General features: G+C 41.5%; 1 protein-coding gene across 1 annotated transcript in view; it reads left to right on the top strand.

Annotated features, from left to right (window-relative positions):
- Positions 1-3,909: 3,909 nt before the first annotated feature.
- COL6A5 (collagen type VI alpha 5 chain) overlaps positions 3,910-21,801 on the top strand; it is an 83,535-nt gene continuing 65,643 nt past the window's right edge. Inside the window, exons 1-6 of the mRNA XM_029940830.1 lie at positions 3,910-3,970; positions 5,067-5,666; positions 9,299-9,931; positions 12,820-13,380; positions 16,445-17,002; positions 19,084-19,659. Of these exons, the coding sequence (XP_029796690.1) occupies positions 3,910-3,970; positions 5,067-5,666; positions 9,299-9,931; positions 12,820-13,380; positions 16,445-17,002; positions 19,084-19,659 (2,989 nt within the window). The remainder of the gene's footprint in view (positions 3,971-5,066; positions 5,667-9,298; positions 9,932-12,819; positions 13,381-16,444; positions 17,003-19,083; positions 19,660-21,801) is intronic.

Genomic DNA, 21,801 nt, shown 5'->3' with positions numbered 1-21,801 from the left:
TTAAGAAATCTGTACTGCCCAAAGCCATCTACAGATTTAATGCAATCTCTATCAAGAGTCTAATGTCATTTTTCACAGAAATATTTAAAAATCCTAAAATTCATATGAAATAACAAAAGACCCCAAAGAATCAAAGCAATCCTGAGAAAAAAGAACTAAGTGTTATATTTCCTGATTTCAAACTATACCAGAAAGTCATAATAATCAAAGCAGTATGGCACTGAAATAAAAACAGATACATAGATCAATGGAACAGAATAGAGACCCTAGAAATACACTCTTTCATATATGGTCAATTAATTTATGACAAGGAAGTCAAGAATATTAAATGGTAAAAAAGACAGAAATGGTATTAGAAAATAGAACATCCATGTACAAAAGAATGAAACTGGACCCCTATCATACACCACTCACAAAAATTAACTCCAAATGGATTAAAGCCTTAAAAATATAAGACCCCAAATCATAAAACTTCTAGAAAAGAACAAAGGGGAAAAACCTCCTTGACACTGTTCTTGGCAATGATTTTCTTTTTGTATTTCATCTAAAGCTCAGGCAATGGAAGCAAAAATAAACAAGCAGGGGTACATCAAACTAAAAAAACTTTTCTGTACAGCAAAAGAAATGGCCAACAAAATGAAAAGGCAACCCATGGAATGGGAGACAATATTTGCAAACCTATCTGATAAGGAGTTAATATCCAAAAAATACAAGGTACTCACACAACCTGATAGCCTCCCAAAAAACAAACAAATAATCCAGTTAAAAAATAGACAAAAGACCTGAACTAACATTTTTTCCCAAAGAAGATAAGCAAATGGACAACAGGTGCGTGAAGAAGTGCTTGGCATCACTAATTATCAGGGAAATACAAATCAAAACCACACCTCATATTTGTTAGCATGGGTATTACCCAAAAGACAAAAGGTAACAAATATTGGTGAGAATGTGGAGAAAAAAGAACTTCTATGCACTGTGGGAATGTAAAATGCTGCAGCCACTATGGAAAACAGTAATGGAGGTTTCTCAAAAAATTAAAAAGAATTACTATATGGTCCAGTAATTCCACTCTAGGTACATAGCCAAAGGAAATGAACTCACTGTGTCAAAGAGGTATCTGCATCTTCATGTTCATTGAAGTATTGTCTGTAGTATCCAAGACATGAAAACAACCTGTAATTGACACATAAATGGATAAAGAAATGTGATGTGTGCACACACACACAGAGGAGTATTATTTAGCCACAAAAAAGGAAATCCTCCTATTTAAGGGCATTATGATAAATGAAATAAGTCAGATGGAGAATGCAAATGTTGAACAACCTCACTCTAAAATAACCAAGTTTATAGAAGCAGAGTAGAGTAGTAGTTTTCTGGGGGGCCAGGGGTAGGAATGTGTGAGGGTGGTGAGCCAAAGGATACATACTTCCAGGTATAAGATGAATAAATTGGGGGGATGATTATATTTATAGTTACATTAACTATAGTATAATATGGTTACTACAGTTAACAATACTATACTATGTACTTTAAACTTTTCAAGAATGTAGATCTTAGAAGTCATCAATACTCACACACACACACACACACACACACACACACACGCATACAAGAGTAAGTATGTGAGGTCATGTGTTTGTTAACTAGCCTTAATGTGGTAATTATTTTGTAATGCAGACATGTATCAAATCATCAGTTGTGTATCTTAAACTTACTCCATATAATTTGTCAGTTATGTCTCAGTTGGGGAAAAAAATCAATAAATTGAAAATTATGGAACATGCTGTTTGGGGGGTGGGTATTGGACTATTATTTGAAATATTCAATAGATACCAGTCTGGCAATATTCATAAAATCTTAAAACATATCTTTGACCTAGTAATTCCATCTCTACAAAATTAACCTATAGATATGCACATACTTGTGAAATGGTATATATATAAAGTTACAATATTTATTTATAGGCTTTATTTAAAGTGCCTACTATGTTCCAGGAGCTGGCGATATAATGATGAACAACAAAAATCTCCATTCTCTTAAAACTTAATCCCAACAGTAGGGAGAGAGAGACAGTAAGAATAAATGAGTAAGACATGCCTGCCTTACATCACTTGCTGCTGCCCCAGTGTTTTGGTGCCAAGACCTGCAGAGTGGGGATCTGAGCTGGAAGGAGAATTAGAGAGGAGCCAAGCTAAGGGACGTAGGCTGGAGTGGAGCTGCACCTGGATGGCCACCTAGGATATCTTCTTTGAGGCTCTAGCACCAGAGGCAAATAGGGCAAGCGAGTCAAGCCCAAGCATAAATCCTGAGAAAGGATATACATATAGTTCTGAAAATTTATTGACTCCTGAATCATAAATGGCTTTTTAGAGAGGCCTTCTTTTCATCCCTGAGTTCTTAATATTTCCTATTTTTAAAGAACATTACTGAAAATATGGTGTAAGGAGTTAAAAATTCTGTCCTCCATAGACAGTCTATATTAATTGATTGAAAGAGTTAGCATCATTATAATGACAATACCGCACAAATTTATCTACATGTTCAATGCAATCTCTATCAAAATTCTAGCTGCCACTTTTGCATAAGTTGACAAGGTGATCCTAAAAGTCATTTAGAAACACATGAGGTCCAGAACAGCCAAAACAGGCAAGAACAGGCAAATCTGTAGAGAAGAAAGTAGATCAGTGTTTGCCAGGGTCAGTGAGAAGGGGAGAATGGGGAGTAACCACTAATTATGTGGGTTTCTTTTGGGAGATCATGAAAATGTTCTGAAATTAGTGATGATGGATACAAATTCTGTCATATACCAAAACACAATGAATTGAACCCTTTAAAAGGGTAAATCTTATGGAAATTATATCTCAGTACTAAAAATAATGACTAAGTAAATATATGGTATGTTAGAATGTGATGAATATAGATTTAAAAGTCATCGTTGTCATGATTCAGTCACTAACTACTAGGGAGCTTTGTTAATGGCTGTCCTTAGCAATATAAAGGTTTAGTCTAAATGATTTATCAGTTCTCTTTCAAATCTAGCTTCCAATGATTCTCCATCTTCCTTCATTGTCAGCAATTTCAAAAGAACTGCTGGGAAAGTCAACTCTAGAAAAATAAAACCCAGCCCTTATACCTTTGGTATCTCATTTAAGGTAACTCTATTTTTGCATATCAGTCATTTGATCTCTTTTCATCAGGTTAAAAAAGAACTCTGAATTGGCAGAATTTTCAAAAGATTGTAATTTCTTCCCCTGACAATTTCCAATTGGTTGTGAGTTTCCTGGAGAGAAGTGCTGAGGTTAAAATAATTTGTAAAACCAAGTATCTCTGTAAATGAGAGAACTGTTTTCACAAGGGTTCCATGAAGAAACAGACGTGGGTAGCCGTTGGGTTTTTAAAGCCAAGTTGCAAACATATACAATAGTCATTGTTGACATAAAGGTAGAGGGTAAAGAATATGTGATTCGTGAGGACACAGACTTCATATGAGGCACATGGTGGTGAAGAGCTTGGGCTCCGCAGTCACCTCATCTGGGTTAGGAGCTTGGATCCACCACTTACCAAGCCCCTCTTTGCCCGTTGCCTCATCTGTCACATAGTCATAGTGTTCATCCCTCCCCTTCGGACTGTTGCGGAGATTAAATTCGATGATACGCATACAGCCCTGAGAAAAGTATCTAAGCCAGGATGAGGACTCAGTAGATGTTAGCATTCTTTATTTTCAGTAAATACTCCACATGCTTAATGAGTGTTTTAAACACACGTGGCATTACTTGACAAGTACTTGTTCATAGTGAATTGTGTTCTAACCCAGATTTGCCAGCAGTTATTTCTTGTTCTACAATGAGATTTTTCATATTGTAAGTAACATGTTTTACAGAATAAAAACAAGAAATCTTCACTGACAAAATGAGGATCCTGCTACTTATAGTAATCCTTTGGACTGAAACATTGGCAGATCAGAGTCCAGGTACCAGTATATTTTATGTTTCTTTTCATTTCAGAAAAATAGACTTTTTTATGTTTTCACAAAGTTTTATTTTAATACCTTAAAAACAAATTATTTATTTACTAAAAATTAAAAGTGGACAGCATTGAGTTGTAGTTGGAGGTATGCAATATCAAGCATACTTAATCTCTCAAAGATGACAGAGGGCCATGGGCAAAAGGCATGAATTACACTACACCTGGCTAAAAAAATTTTAATTATTCAGTGATTTACTTAGGTCCCGGTGTTCCATGTCTTCATGAATAGAGTCAATGCATTTGTTTTGTAGGTCAGTCTGCATCCTAGGATTTCCTGACAATTTTCCGAGTTACTTTGAAAGAAAGAGCAATTATTGTTACTAGCACACCACAAATTTCCAGCGTGGAGGTGGCTGGCCATGACTGCTTAAGTAGATGCTGGTGGCACCTCTCCTGGCCCAGGCTCTCTCTATCAGGCTGATAGCCCCCTCCCCCACCCTCTCTGACCCAGCTGCTGTGAATATTGCCGGCAACAGCTCACAGACATGGCCCACTTTCTCAGGAGAATTGCCTTTGGCTTTCCTAGAGACAGCTCATGCAGGAGATTTTTCCCTAGCCCTCTGCTCCTTCCCTGTGATTCCTGGGGATGGTCTGCAGCCCATGACTGACTGAGAGACTATAACAGACTGGCCCGCTTGCTTCAGAGAGCCACATGCTCCAGAGTCCTCAGATCAGGCAAACACTCCAACTCAAGACACCTGCTTACTTGATACTGTTTATAAGAGTTCCTCTTGGCCCACAGACCACTTTGGGGACTTTATTTTTTCTTTAGTATAATATCGGATTTGGGGTTCTACAACCAAAACAGAAAAAAAGATGTCTCTGGTATAGAGTTGAGAAACAAAAACTTTACTAAAAGTCCTCTTGTTGGATATTTTCACAAAAATATAGTTTTTTCTGTTTGACCCCCAGAAGACACTTCCCTGGCGATTCTGAGTTACTCATAATCTAGGACATAGTCTCAAATGAGTCCTGTGGTCTAAAAATGTAAAGGCTGAATAATCACCTTGTTTAGCTTTGTTGCAATTTTATTTTGATAGAGCCAGGCCCTGAGTATGCAGATGTGGTGTTTCTGGTGGACAGCTCTGATCACCTGGGCACCAAGTCCTTCCCTTTTGTGAAAACGTTCATCAACAGGATGATCAGCAGCCTCCCCATAGAGGCCCACAAGTACCACGTGGCCCTGGCTCAGTACAGTGACCAGCTCCACACCGAGTTCCAGCTGAACACGTTCAAGAGCAAGAACCCCATGCTGAACCACCTCAAGAAGAACTTCGCCTTCATGGGCGGGTCCCTGCAGATAGGAAGTGCGCTCCGGGAGGCCCACAGGACCTTCTTCTCCGGACCGGCTGTGGGGAGGGACAAGAAGCAGTTTCCCCCGATTCTGGTGGTTCTGGCTTCATCGGCGTCTGAGGATGAAGTGGAAGAGGCCTCCAAGGCCCTGCGGGCAGACGGGGTGAAAATCATCTCCGTGGGGGTGCAGGACGCTTCTGAGGAGGAGCTGAAGGCCATGGCCACGGATCAGTTTCATTTCAAACTTCGGTCTGTCAGGGACCTGGGTGCTTTTTCTGCAAACATGACGCAGATCATCAAGGAAGTGGCCCAGTACAGGGATGGAGTGGCAGGTGCTGATATAACAGGTAAGGAAGCCCTGGGTGGAGGAGCAGCCGCTCCTGCATGCAGGCGGATTGGCATGTGACCCCTCATCTCCTGCAACACAAATTCTGGTTTCCATCTTGGGCCACACTGAGGTACAAGACGTTTCTCCACCTCAGCTCCTCCTCCTTTGTTTGCATTTCCTCTGAAGGGCCTCCTCTTGCACCCCTTTGTCTTCTTACAACTGGAATGACCCCCAGCCTCATTTCAATCTCAGCCCTATAGTGGCATCCTGTCAGAAGGCTTTCCTTTCAAATTTCTTTGTATTCTCACAGTTCCCTGTGCACGCTTGGTGACAGAAGCACTTCCCATAGGCAATAATTACTTCTCTCTGTGTTGGTCCCCTCCACCGATGAACTGGCGGCCCTGGAGGGTAGAACTGGGAACTTCTATTTGTCTGTATATTCTTTGGGCCTACACGGTGCCTGACAATGATTTCTATTCATCATAGTATTCTGTTCTTAGTATTCTAGAATTCTACTCTTAGTTTTCTATTAGTATTCTACAATTCTATGTCTTAAGGAGGGAATAAATGAAAGTCTTCCAGAAAAAGAAATAAGTTCTGTGCCTGTTCTCTTGGCCCTCACAGCCCTGGGACAGTGTTAGGCACACAGTAAATAATCCGAAAATGCCCGCTAGTTAATATATCGCCACACTAATGGGAGCAGTGACCCTAGAAGGAGGCCAGGCAGAGGATAGAAGCCCTCGGCTGCAGTGTCTCCAGCCCTACATCCGCTGTGCTGGCTCGTCTCCTCTCGCACTGTTATTTCTCCTTACAAGTGAAATCTCTCCGAGGAGGATCAGGGCCTGTGAAAGCCAGGAGGTTGGCTCATTCCCTCTCTCAGTCATGCAATCATTTTGTGCCTATCTTTTTCACATCTAAAACACACATGTCCCCCCACTGCATTTTCACATTTTTGGTAGTAGGATGTGTTTTGCAGTAATGCTTTTTCTTTTTTTAATTTCTGAGAGTTGCCATAAATAATAGTATACCTTACACTAGACTGAATCTTTGAATTGAAGAAATACTGGAAATATTTTGGACAGGCTTATGGGTGTGAATGAGACCAATTAATAGCTCAAATTGAACTGACCCAGTACCCTTACTTATATAGTTAACATCTTAGCGATCGCATCCCCCAACATGAAATTCTCCCCAACTAATTTTCTGAGAGCCACCAAGAGTTTCTCATGTGGCAGCACAGACCCCTCCTCTAAGGCTCCGTCATCCATGTTGATTGATGCCTGTGGTGTGCACGGCTGCTTGAGAGCAACACCTTACTTCAGTCATTGCAGCTGGTTCCCTTTGGGGGTGCTGTTTCTCGGGCATTCTCTCTAAGAGCCATCCCCCAGAACCCCCAGGGGCCACATCTGCCTGTCAGCTCCTGGAAATTTCTGCATTTCACACAAAATGCAGAAGTCCTCCTTCTCAACTGCTCATGTTGACCCCCTAGACAGGGGGAACAGTTATGACTGACCCCATGACTTATAAGGTCTCACGTGAAAAATGCCTTATTTGTCAAGTCTTCAGTGAAGACCTCAAAGCAGAAGACTCTTGAGTACACACAGTTTACGTAGGTGATCCCAGACGGCATTAGGAAGGAATGAGTAGAATGAGATAGGAGGCTCCCCGTGCAGTGTTGAGGAGCAGGCAGAACCGGCCAGCGCACGCAGTAGTGTGCCGTGCTAATGCGAGACTCCTGCCCTCCTCCCCAGAGTGAGGTGGGAAGAATTCCTGGCAAAATGGATTTTCCTGGCTGCCTCTGTGCTCAGTTGGTGATGATGGGCCATTCTGAGCAGGAATTATCTAGTTCTAAGACTCAAGGAAGCCACCTGGTGTGGGCCAGAGTGCCCTGAACAAAAGGTCATATGACCCAGATGCTGCCACTAGCTGGCTCTGCGAGCTTGGGGAAGTGATGTCATCTCTCTGAGCCTCGCGCCAGCATCCTCCTTTTTGAGACATGGGAGCTGGGAGGACCTTGAAACTTCACTTCTGCCCCACTGGTACCAATTTCATGGCTGTAGCCATGGCCTGGTTTTGTAGCCAACCAGTTCAGGCCATAAAAACAAATAGACTTACTGAATAATAGGAAGTTAATTTCTGTTGTGACATTGTAGTGCTCAAGGTGACCAGTTGTTTTTCCTCTACTCAGGTATGTGGGTTGGGAGTGGCTCTTGCATCTTCACATATGACTTCCAAGGTGCCCTGGGGATTGTTACACAGCTGGTGGGTGGGAGAAAGCATGAAAGATCACTCTTGGGAGGGTCTTGTGGGATAAGCTTGGTTTTGCTCTTGTTTCATTATCCAGATCTTACTCCCATGGCCATACCTGACTGCAGGTGAGCCTGGGAAATCAGGTCTAGCTCTGCGCCTAAGAGGAGGAAATGGGTTTTCGTGAATTCTGCCAAGGTTTTAGTGAGTTTTACAAGGTTTTGCCACAGTTAGTGTCGCTCCTGAGACACCAGAGAATCCCTTTCCTTCCACTCTCCTCATCTCTCATTCCTCTTGCCTTGCGAAAATAGCAAGATCTTATGATTTAGGTTCTTCTTTTATTCAGAGAAGAAATCCTCCTACAACCCTGCAGGTGGCTGTATAGCCAGCCTGTGCTCTGTGGGACAGTGAGGTTTTACGAAGGTGCTGTGTGCAGATTATCCTCCAAGTTTACTTCATGGAACTTTGCAACAACAAGGTTTGGCTTGACAGGACACTGAATTCATTATCTCCCCTCAGCAACTGGGGTGATATTTTAAAGATTTAAATAAGATCATGTGACTCCCATAGGACTTAGGCCCTGAGTCTCTCTGGCCTCATCCATCATTTTTCCCCTCACTGTCACCAGCCACTCTGGGCTTCTTGCTGTTCCCACCTCCTACTGTTCTTTCTGCCAGAATTCCCCTTCCTCCAGAACACGTGACTGAATCTTCTTCATTCATATCTCAGCCCAAATGTGATCCTCTTAGAGAGGCCTTCCCTGACTTTATATCTCAAGTCAGTTAGTCCTCATCCCACATCCCCAGAATAGTAGCTCAGTTGACTTACTTACTTTATTTCCTTGTGACACTTATTACCATTTGAAATAATATAATCTAGTTATCTACCCTCCCCATATAATGGGAGCTTCCTGAGGTCAGAGGTATTTCTACTAACCCACCCCTGCATCCTAGCACTTGAGAGTGGTGGCGGTGATTAGGGTAGTAATCATACTGGTGGCAATGAACCTGGAGGTGGTGGTGAACATGGAGGTGATGGTGATAGAGGTCCAGGCGATGGTGGTAGTGGTGATGGTAGTGGTGACGGTGGTTGGTAATTGTTGATAGTGGTAGAGATAGAGATGTTGGTGGTGATGATAGTGAAGTGGAGGTGGAGGTATAGGTAGTCGGTGGTGGTAGTTATGGTGATGGGGGTAGTGGAAGTGGATGTGGGGGCCTTGGTGGGGGGTGGTGGAGGTGAGAGGGGGTAGTGGTTAGTAGTGGTTGCCGGTAGGGTAGTCGTACTAGTGGTGTTGGTGAAGATCATGGCAGTACTGGAGGGGTTGATAGAAAAATTGGTAAGAAGCATTTTTCAGATAGAAGGAACATAATTGCAATAATCCTCCTCCTTTTTCTCTCTCCCTAGTTCTCTTGCCAGGGACCTGTCAGAGAGATTCATTAGCTGACATCATATTCCTGGTGGATGAGTCGGTGGGCACCAGACAAAATTTAAGGAACCTGCAGAATTTCTTGAGGAACATTTCCGCCTCCATGGATGTGAGATACAACTGCACGCGCTTTGGACTGATGAGTTACAGTGATCAAGCTGAGACTATTTCCTTTCTAAAATCAACCACGACCCAGGCTGAATTTCAGCAGCAAATCCAGAAGCTTTCTCTGCGGGCTGGGAAAGCCAATGCTGGTGCTGCCTTTGGGAAGCTGAGGCAGGAAGCCTTTTCCGAGTCTGCAGGCAGCAGACGGGCACAGGGAGTGCCTCAGATCGCGGTCTTTGTCACTGATAGACCATCGGCGGACCAGGTGCGTGACGCCTCGCTGCAGCTTCGGATGCAGGGCGTGACTGTGTTTGCCATGAACATCCAAGGGGCTAACGACACCCAGTTAGAAGAAATAGTGTCTTACCCTCCGAGACGGATGGTCTCCGTGCTCAAGTCCTATGCAGACTTGGAAGCTTACAGTAAGAAATTCCAGAAAAAGCTGCAGAATGAAATTTGGTCCCAAATTTCTACTCGTGCTGAGCAACTGGACCTTGACAAAACTGGTATGTTTAAAAAAATACTTTTCTTATTATTAAAGTAATACAAGTAGTGGCCTACGGCGGGGGCAGGGGCGAAAACTGACCGTAACTGGATAAGGGAATGTTAGTAGTTAGGGAAATGTTCTAAGACTGGATTTTGGTTGTGGTGGCAAAACTTTATAAATTTACTAAAAATCATCGAAAGATTACAATAGGTGAATTTTTCAGCATGTAAATCATACCTCATTAAAATATAAAAAATTAATATGTGTTAATTATAAAATAGTTAAATAGCATTGATGAACATGAAGGGAAAAAAATCATCTGTAATCCTGTCTTTCAGATAAAACCATCTTTAACATTTATCCTCATGTCATTTAGTTTCTTCTCTTTCTCTACACTATGTACACACAAGCACATACGTGTACATTTTTCCAAGGTAGTACAGCATGTACGTGTTGGCGCCGTTCAACAGAACTTTTGCGTGATGATGGAAATGTTCTCCGTCTGTGATGTCCAGCAAGGCAGTCCCTAGCCACGTGTGACTGTTGGGCACTTGAAATGTGGCTCATGTAATTGAAGATCTGAAATTCAAGTTTAATTTCATTTTAATTCATTTTAGTTTTCATAGCCACATGCAGCTGATGGCTATTGTATCAGACAGTGCGGGATTATACAGTTAAGTAACTTGCTGGCCTGGGATCAACCCTATCTTTTGCAGATTACTGCTTATCTTTGCCCTACTATTTTATATGTTTATTTCATAGTTTAATTCTCAGGTCCAAACTTATTTCCAGTAGATCTGATTTCTTAAGGACCAACTCCCTAAAGTAGTGTCAATAGCTACAAATTGCCAAAAAGCTGTCAATAAAGAAAATATTTCTGAAATAAGTAAATAGTCTTATATTTTAAGGATCTGTTCACACACTCAACCAGATAACTACATAAATAACCTAAATGTTAAAATGAATCTCTTTCTCCTACCCAATTTCAATACGTAGTCAATAAAGTTGTAAATAGACTATTAGTAAAGTTGAAGCATGTTTTAATAGAATCTACTCAAGAAAGGAGGGAACATTGAGAGTTTGTTTGTTTATTTATTTATTTATTTGATGTTTATTTTTTGAGAGAGAGTGCACGTGTGAGCAGGGAAGGGAAAGACAGAACAGACAGAGAGAGAGGGAGATAGGATCTGAAGCAGGTTCCGTGCTAATGGCAGATAGCCTGATGTAGGGCTCAAACCCATGAACTGTGAGACCATGACCTGAGCTGAAGTCCAATGCTCAACTGACTGAGGCACCCGGAGTTCTTTTATTTAAAAATTTTTGTTAAAATCTTGTGATGTACTGGGGTAGAAGCAGAAAAGTTGACAGTCTCTGTCTTCATGGGGTTGACACTCTGGCAGGAAGCAGTCTGTGCTCATGAACAAATGAGTAAGATAACTTCAAAAAGTATGGCTATTGTTGTAACCCACCGAGATTGAACCCACTCAGGCAACAGTCAGATAGGGAATTTTAGAGAGCTTTATTACAGATTATTTTAGTTGGCTGAACAGCTCCTCCCAGGTGGTGGAAAGTACTCAGGGAGCATGCTGCCAGGTTGGAGCATGGGGTTTTTAAGGGTTTTATGAGACAAAGCACGTCATTTATTAGTCAGCCAATTACAGGTTATAAGCACCTTATAGTAACCAGTAGTATCTTTTTATATACACATTACTTTTGTTGGGAACCTATTGGTTTTAGAGTTCTTTGTTTCCGATGAGGTTTGAAATGACCAATCACAGCACAAGGGGAGGAGGGAGCAAGCAGTTTTACAGAAGCAAGAACTTTTGCAATACAAGGGGAATGGTTACCTGATACAGAGTCCTGTGAAACAAATGTGGCAAGCAAGCATGTACAGAAGCAGATTGCGAAGACAATGTGCTAGTCTTGTTTGTTCAAGACTCAAGGTTACACAAAGCTGTTACCTTTCTTTTTCCCCTTCTGCTAGTTTCTTGTTATTGCTAGGGTTCACAGACAGTGGAAAATTTTCTGTTGCCTCATCTCCCACTGTCTGTTGTCCTAGTTCCCTGATTAGGGTGGTCTCTAACAGCTATCATAAAGAAAATAGAGAGGGTAATAGGGCAGATGAAGACCAATGTGCTTTAGCTAGAGGGGAAGAGAAGGCTTTTTTTAAGAACTGACATTTAAGTTGGTATATCCATGATGAGATAGAAGGAATCAGCTGTGTGAATGTTTAGGGAGAAGAATATTTCAGGAAGAGTGAGGAGGGCAAGTGCAAAAGCTCTGGGGCACATTCAGAGTATGGAAAGCAGTTCTGGCGTGGTTGGAGCACAGTGAGTAAGATGAAGAATTGCTCAAACTAGGGTCCAAGAGAAAAGCAGGGAGAAAGTTGAGGCCAGTTTTATATTTTTAAATTCTAAAAGCAATTATAAACCATATAAATAGAAGAGTAATATGATCTGGTTATAGTTTTAAATATAGTGTTCTAGTTGCTCTAGGGGAAAAGGTGTTTTTGACGAAGTAAGAGCAGCAGTTCATCTTCATTGCATTTCTCAGGAAATAATAAGGCATAAAGTGTCTGAAAAGGCAGGTGTCAATACTAGACAAACAATTTAACTTACAGCCTGGAGACTTGGGAATCTGGTCCTTCCTTTCAATTAACTGGCAGTGTGACCTAAGACAAAGTATTAGCTGTCACTGTTTCAATTTCCCACCAGGTTGTTGTGAATTTCAAAGAAGGAAATGGGCATGAACAGGCTCAATGAAGCAGACAGTTTCTGCGCAAATAATGAACAGTTCTCATTCTCCAGATCCTTCACAGCCTCCTGTTCCTCTACAAACCCTCTTGCAAATGTCTCTCCAGATTTTCTGTAATTAACAAAGAATGCATTTTCCGCATTTTTTTTTCAGGCTGTGTGGATACCAAAGAGGCTGATATCTATTTCCTCATCGATGGCTCATCCAGCATACAGAGAGAGGGGTTTGAGCAGATGAAGGACTTCTTTTTGAGAGTGATAGAAATGTTCAGCATTGGCCCAGACAAAGTCCAAGTTGGAGCCGTACAGTATTCAGATAAGATAAAAGTGGAGTTTCATATCAATGACAATTCTAATGATGTGGATTTAAGAAAGGCTGTTTTGAACATCAAGCAACTCGGAGGAAACACTGATACTGGGAAAGCCCTGGATTTCATGCTGCAAATAATAGAAGATGGAAGGAAGCATAGGACAAGCAAGGTTCCCTGTTACCTCATTGTACTGACTGACGGGAAGTCTAGGGATAATGTCCTGGAGCCTGCTAAGAGATTAAGGGCTGCACAAATCACCATTTATGCAATTGGCATTGGGGATGCTAACAAAGAAGAACTCCAACAAATTGCTGGGGAAGATGAAAGGGTTAGCTTTGGGCAGAACTTTGATTCTTTAAAGACAATAAAAAATGAAGTTATTCGCAGAATCTGCACTGACAAAGGTGAGCAAAATTTAAAAAGGCTTTATTCTCTGCATGTCTTGGGGGTGCTTCCTGCACACTTATAGCCAGGCTGAGACAAGGAGTGATGTGACCAGTTGTCTGGTTAACATTTTGTAACTTCCTTTCTGGTCATGGAGGGATTCAGCCCCTTACTTTAAACCAGCTGCCAAGATTAGAGAATCCTTCCATCAACAGATGCCCTGAGGCCATCTTGAAAGTCCTAAGTTGGGAAGGTTGCTAAGAATATCGTGGCCTTGACAAAGCCCACCAGTATGGCATGCAAGAGTGTGTGTGTGTTTGTGTGTGTGTGTGTGTGTGCACGCATGCGTGTGCACTAATTGAAGCACACACTAATTGAAGCACATGGATAGAAAATGGGCTCTGGCTTTAGGTAGGTTAGGATTCAACTCACCTTCTTACTTGACCTTCAAACTTCCCCATCTATAAAGCGAGGGTAACATCTCCATCCTAGGATCCTTATGGGTTTAGCATAATAAATATCAACCATCATTCCTCCATTATGAATGCTAATCTAGTATAGGTATAACAGTTGTTTATTTAACAGAAACACATATTTGCATTTTCATTCAGACTAAAAATTATCTAAGTAAAGTTAGGAAGAACAATTTGCAAATACCTATACCTGGTGGTGATTTCTCTTATTAGTAGCAGCGACTTAGTAATTGAAGATGATATACATTGATCTCTAGGATTAGCACATCCTTACTGGTTAAGATAAAGGATACTGGAGTCAGTGAGGTAAAGTTCAAACCCTAGCTTTATTAGCTGTGGACCTTGAATAGTTTACTGTCTATCTGCCTTAATCCCTGAGTGTAGACCTAGCTTCCAGGTGAAGCTTGAAGGTGATAAGGCATGTGGAACAGTTAGAAAAATGCACATGCGCACATAGTAAGTGCTACGTAAAAATTAGCTATTGCACAAGTTAGCTAAGTTCACTGCTGAGAAAAAGAGGAGAATTTTCATTTATTTGAACTTACAAAAGTAAACATTTTGGAATGTTCTGAGTCACTAAAATCAAAAGATAAACAAGCAGAGCTCAGAGCAAAATCTTAAATCCAAATATTGTTCATTGTTCTCCCTGTTATGGACAGTAATAGAGTTGGGTCTTCACGATGCTCTAGAAAGAGTACAAGAGTGAAAAGTTCCCCAGTGTTTCCTGGGGATGACACAAAGAAAAGTAAAAGGGTTCCAGGAAAGGCAAAGTAGATTGTATCTTGGTCCTTCTAAGGGAGATAGTCCTGGGCCAGTCGGAGGAGGTACAGCACATCTCCTGTAGGTCAGGGGGTGGCACTTGACCTGAACACTGGCGCACCTGAAAGAGGAGACATGCTGTGGACAAGGAGATGATCCATAAGATGGTGAACAGAGAAAGGCAGGAAAACTAAGGAACTGAAACCTACAGGCCTAGAAAAACATTGACTAGTTTCAGGGCAGATGCAGATAGAGTGAGACACAGTGTGCCTAGTGCTTAGGGGATAAGAAAAGAGGCCATAACAAAAAAACCCCAAACTACACAACACAGAATATTATTTCTCTCTTGCATAACAGTCCAGGGTGAGCAGTGTAAAGATTTAGTAGAGAGGCTCTTCCACACTCAGCACATAGCTCCCATCTTTAGGTTGATGGTAAAGCTCCAGTTCTCTTCACCTTGCACTTGCGGAAAGGGAGAAAGCCAGGGGAGCCCACCACGCTCCCCTTTGTTTTAATGTTAAGACCCCGAAGTTGCCAAATCACTTCTGCTCATATCTGTTGGCAAAAACTTAGTTACAGGGCCACATCTGCATCAAGGAAGGCTAGAAATTGATATTTACCTGGCCAGTCATGTGTCTCGCTAAAACTATATTGACATGGAAGAATGGGAGACCAGATATTAGAGGACCAGAAGTTATCTTGTCACAAGCAGATATAAGGGGTATACCAAACCGCATGTACACCAAATCACATGTAAAAGTCTCCTCCTTTGACATATGCTTCATGGAGGAGAGGCTTCCATGCTTCACAGCAGTGGGGCATTGCCAAGGCCACAAATATCTTTAATGACCTCTGTAAGTATGACTTTCAAGAAGGCCCCAGGCAGCTTGGGTCTTAAATGGTGGCTTTAGTCCTCCCTGGTTGTCCTTGCACAGGTTATTAAAAAATAACAAGCATTGTTTTATTCCTCTTTGATGTTAATTGTTCATCTTCAAATAGTATGGGTTGACTCTGCAAGAGTTAGGGGAAGGACTGCTAAGAGAATGGCAGTGCCAGCAGGTAGAGCAAAGGGTCAACACTAAGGAGATACATGCTAATGACAATATATTTGCATTTATATATATATATATAAACACATCTGTACCATAAATTAATAATGCCATTTTTTCCTATGGCTTATAGAAATTTGTCTTCAATGTATACACACACACACACACACACACACACACACACAAATATATATCCATTTCTAATCAGTAGAATATCTACAAACTTTATGTATAAAGGAATAGGCCTTTACTTATACAACCATGTTGACGGATATGTGCTTACTAATGTACTTAACTATTTCTAGTAAAAGTTTTTCACCCCAATTTCTAATACTGATTCATAATGTTTATCAAATAAATGTAAATTATCCCAGGAAATTCAAGATTATACATAAAATCCTGAAATATTTGTCCTATGGGTATAGGGAACCGATTACCTTTTCTCTTATTCCTTTTTTTGATCACCATCACATCCTTTAACACATAACCTGATGCTTGGCACTTATACACCTCAAGAATTATGAATGAATGAACTATGCATAAATGAATGATGCATATATGAATGAAAATATACTTTGGAAGTTGCATTTCCTCTTTAAAACTTCTTGGATAATATTCAGTGGATTTCTGATTCAGGATCTTAGTCAATAGGCCTCTACTATAGAAGCAGATAACATTTCCAAATACAATAGCAGGTGTTTGAGTTAATTTTTGATGTTTTCTGACTAAAGCATTTCTTTCTTTCCCACTGCTTCTTTATATTTTGAAAATTATATCAACCTGTTCTTTTTGACAACACGCAGGATGTGAAGACATGAAGGCTGACATCATGTTTCTGGTGGACAGTTCTGGCAGTATTGGAACTGAAAATTTTGAAACAATGAAGACCTTCATGAAAAACCTGTTAGCTAAGATTAAAATTGGTCCAGACAGAACCCAGATTGGCGTCGTTCAGTTCAGTGATTATGCTCAGGAAGAATTCCACCTTAAAAAATACTTCACAAGAAAAGAAATTTCTGATGCAATAGATGGAATGTCTTACATTGGCAGAAACACTTTGACTGGAGGTGCACTAACCTTTGTAGCTCCATACTTTTCCAACTCCACCAAGGGGGCCCGTCTTAGGGTCAAAAAGTTTCTCATCCTCATCACGGATGGAGAAGCACAAGATTCTGTGAGAGGACCTGCGAAAGCTCTACGGGACAGTGGTGTCATCATCTTCTCCGTGGGAGTGTACGGCGCCAACAGGGCGGAGCTGGAGGAGATCAGTGGGGATGGCAAGCTGGTCTTCCAAGTAGAGAAGTTTGAAGATCTAAAGGCAATAGAAAACCAACTCATTTTTCGTGTATGTGCTCTCCATGGTAAGTGACACTGTTATTCTTCAGGACTCAAGGATGTGAGCTGTTGACTTCATAGGATGAACACTGGGTTGTCCCACGGGCTTGGACCATATCTGGACTTTACTGTTAAGTTTCAGTCTTGTCTATGTTGTATTAAAACACCTGTGACCCCCAGGGATATTCCAGTTTAACACATTTGTCTGCTAGTTCGGCAGCAAAATAGTCTGGCTGTGCTGACTTCAAATATATTCCCACAGGTTCTCAGAATTTCTTATTGAACTTCCACATCTTTAACTACAAGCATTCCTAGATTTTCCAGAGCCAATTGTTAATCTCAAATGATTCCTCAGAATTGTTTCTGACCTGCCAATAACCATTGTTAAGTAGTAAATAACTAGAGATATAAATTCATCTTCCTCTTAGTTAAATTAAATTCAATATCTTTAGCATACCCCCCAAACATCCGCTGTATTTTACATCTGCCTGTTCATGTATCTATCACTTTGGAAAATTTTTACTTGTTACTTTTTAAAAATGATGACTTGGGATCATTTTCTCTCACAAACTGTTGTACTTTAAAAATTGAGTTGAAAAACACTTCAATTTGAGTCCATCAACTTTAACAGCTTGTGACCAGAGAAGTTGCTATAAATATACATGTAAGACAAAAAACACCCATGCTTTTAAATCTACCATGTGCTGTTACCTGTTTTTTGGTACAATTAAGAGAACATGCTGAAGTATTAGTAAATTTGTGCTTTGTTGTTCCCCTGGCAACATAGAGACCTTTGGACTGTATTATTCAGAATTATGTGTGAGAAATCTTTACAAAGGTAACAAACAAATTGTCTTAAGACAGCGGTGCTGTGATCTCTCTCATAACAGCTTAGTTAAAGTGACAGTGATTTCTGGAGTGTCTGGATGGCTCATTTGGTTAAGCATCCAACTCTTGATCTCAACTCAGATCTTGATCTCAGGGTTTTGAGTTCAAGCCCCACATTGGGCTCCACACTGGGTGTTAAAAAAATGGCAATGATTACCAAACTCTTGGTAATATTGAGACATTCTAAGAAAGGTTTATCTTAAAGTCACATCCCCACCTTTGAAATACATGGGACTCTTCCTGGCATTTCTTCATTTTGATAAATGCAATGTTGGTGGAGGCTCTTTCGATAGCATTAGGTGAAATTTCCCTGGCTCACACATTAGATCGACTCATAATCCTCAAGTCATGACTAGTCACCAAATCTTGGTGGGTCATTGCCCCAGGTTCCTACAGATATGGTCTGGGTTCATCCATGGCATCTTAGACTTGAGAATTTGAGACCTCATTTCCAGAAATAAGGCTTGGAGTTACCATATATAGGTAGAAAGTGGAGAAAGTGAAATTCTGAAAGGCATGTGTTTAAGTTACTAAGGGAAGAAAAAGAGGGGAGAGAAACCCTATACTTTGGAGACCTATCCAGAGTGGTCACTTGGCTTCTAATGTGGAGAAGAGCTTGGGGCTGAGGTGAGGTGATAGGAGCCTTAGCTCTCCTACTTAAGGCCCTTCTGGGTTCTAATTCAGGAGGTCAGGAGAAGGAGCACAAATAAATGCCAAGATGCATGGTGTATATGAGAAAGTTTGCTCACCAGAAGCTGAAAAGACACCTGAACAGGAGGGAGTAAGATAACAATCCCAGCTTATACAGTGAGCCTCTTGAGCTCTTTAAAACAGCAGGCCAGTTTGGCAAACACTAGTAATGTCTCACCATTATATTGACATTGAACTACCTTCTGACATTTCCTTTCAGTTGAAAGCCTGCCTAGCAAAAGGCATCATGTATCCTAATGAGATGTAGCAGAACAAAGTGGTGTGGCTTAAGAAACACTGATCACAGAGTCATTGTCAAGTACAATGTCCTTGGAATCATGGGCAGGTTGTACATCACTGAGCTTCAGTTTTTTACTCTGTAAAATGGCAACAGCCACCTCTAACGAGTAAGATGCAGTATCTGGCACATAGTAGGTTCTTGGCTAATGTTAGTTTGCTCCCCCTTCCCAACTGTCTGTGTAGGATACACTGCAGAAAGATTGTGATGCCTACTTTCTTCTTCTTTCAGATTGTAAAGATATTAAAGTGTTAGACATCGTGTTTGTGCTGGATCATTCAGGCAGCATAGGTACACAACAGCAAGAAAGTATGATGAACCTAACCATCCATTTGGTGAAGAAAGCAGATGTTGGCAGCAACCGCGTTCGGATTGGAGCTCTCAAATACTCAAATAATCCTGAGGTTCTTTTCCACCTTGGTAGATACTCAGACAGATCTGCAATCATTGAGAAACTGAGGACACGGAGGGACACCAAAGGGGATACCTATACTGCCAAGGCTCTCGAGTATACAAACATAATGTTCACAAAAGAACATGGCAGCCGCATCGAGGAAAATGTGAAGCAGATGTTGGTCATCATCACTGATGGGGTGTCCCATGACCGAGCTCAGCTCAATGACACAGCACTGAGATTAAGACACAAAGGCATCAACATCTACGCAGTAGGTGTAGGACAGGCTGACCTACTTGAACTGGAGACTATGGCAGGGGATAAAAACAATACTTTCCATGTAGAAAATTTCAACCAACTGGAAGATATTTACCTGCCTCTGCAAGAAAAAATGTGTATCAATGCACATGAGCGTAAGTTGTGATTTTTCAAAGTTTCTATGAGGGTAGCAATAAGAGGTCAAGCAAAATATAAATTAAATCTTGGCTTCCTATTACCTGGGTGTCATGGCTAAACATTTCTCTGCTCAGGCTATATTTTCTTATCTTTCAAATGCATTGATTGAACAAGATCTGAGAGTTCCCTTCCCACCACGATGTGCATTGAAAAGCATATGGAAGGAAGTTTCAGAAATATTCTTTGAGGTCTTTCTACCTTGTTGTCTTTTTCTTGGCAGAAAAGAACTCTACTTAGGATCGTATTCACCTTACCCTGTTTCAAGGCCACTTGTACCATTCCATTTGTGCAATGGTCTCAGTGCAACCACTGATCACCAGTTTCAGGCCAGACTCAGCTGGAGAGTTGCATGGTTTGATAGATAAACTTTTGCTTTCAAAGATCCAGGGCCCTCTAACTGGGATTATAGACATTCTCTAGGGCCACAGGAAGTTCAGGTGGCCTAATGTGCTTTTCTGGATAAGGGCTACTAAGGCAGAAGAGAGGATATTGGAGTTCAATATGGAGTAATGGAGGCTGGTTGGTAGGAGCAGAGAGGGAAGGGACCTAAGGTGATTCCATGAGATACCACTGGGGGGGGGGATAGTCTGGAGGCATCACACCCAAGGAAAGAGTAAGATTTGCCACCTGAGCTCAAAGTGAGCAATGAATTAATCTAGGTTTCATATAAAGAATGATAATGGTATTATCTGTAAGAAAAAAATTGTGACTTTTCCCAAGGCAGCAGGGCTTTCTCAGGTCTGCCTGTTCTAGCCTGTCCCTGGACTCCCACCATGAAATGTGGTCTCCTTGCCCTTTGTTTTGCCCCCTTCAGTTCCATTCTCATCACTGAGTGATCTTCCTATCACACACGGGACTATGTCACTGCTCTGCTTACGGTTTACAATTACTGGCCTCCTGAGTTCCATCTCGCCTTGCCCACAGCTCCAACCTCATCTGCTGCCCCTCCCTCCTTCACAGTCTCTCCCGTCAATCTGTAATTCCTCTGCATATTTGTACACAGCATTCTACCCTCCACAAACATGCTAGCCCAGCATTTTCCCTGGCTACCTCTAGCTTAGTTGTCATGTTTCAGCCTTTATTTGCCAGTTTCCTGCCCCAATACTTGGCAGTGACCCCACTGTGTCTCCCAGCTCCTGCACCTTCTATTTCTCCTGGTGGTACCACTGAATGCGAATTCGCTATTTCCTTATCTGTATCTGTCACAAGACTGTGACCTCTTCGGGCAGGCTTGGCCTCTTTTTATCATTGGGCCCCATCAAATCTAGTACATCACCAGGACTCACAGTCTTTTCTTACAAAGACAGAAGTGGTTTTATTCTCCTCTCCCATGCCTTTCAGAGGCAGATGCTGAGGCAGAGTTTAGGATGCAAGATGTTTATTAGGGATCCACACCTATGACAAATTGCGGGAAAATAGGATGGTCAGAAATCAAAGAGTGATCCATGCTTGACAGAGCTCCAAACCTGGCAAAAAGCTCTGGAGCATGGATTGCCCATCAGTGTTGTCCAGGATCAGACTAAGCTGAGTGGGTGGTCGTACCCCCTTCTCACTTAGTCTGCAGATGTGGGCTGCCCAGGGAAGGGCACGGTCTTTGCCAAGACATCTCCCTGTAGTGAGGACGGCTCCCTGAAAGGGCCGACAGCCAGAAACCCTCTGCTGACCATGCACCCACAGCCAGGCAGTAAATCCCTCCTTGAAGGTCTGTGTGGACAGCCCATCTTTGTGTCTACCAGAATATCCTTACAAATAATTGTGTGACCGTGGGCATTCCTTTGTTTCAATTGCCTTTAGTAACCACTTTAGTGCTGGCCCTGTCCCACCCATTGCTTTTGACTGGAACCGAGTATAGAAGATTATCCCTTGGTTATGGGACATTTCTCTTCAGATTTCAGGGAGGTAACCCCATGCCATGTTTACTAGCCATTAGCACTTGTCTCGTTCAGTTTTAATATTTGAGTTATGATATTATAAAAAACTGCAGTATAAAAAATACTTTTACTTAAAGATAAAATGATGAGGTGGTCCCTATGCCAGCTGCACAGTATGGAAATTGTGTATTCTTAGGCAAGTCACTTAATCTCTGAATTCCACTTCTC

Source organism: Suricata suricatta, chromosome 5 (genome assembly GCF_006229205.1).
Source record: "Suricata suricatta isolate VVHF042 chromosome 5, meerkat_22Aug2017_6uvM2_HiC, whole genome shotgun sequence".
Lineage (NCBI taxonomy): Eukaryota > Metazoa > Chordata > Mammalia > Carnivora > Herpestidae > Suricata > Suricata suricatta.
The sequence above is the reverse complement of the archived record's forward strand: the minus strand, read 5'-3'. Positions and strand labels throughout refer to the sequence as shown.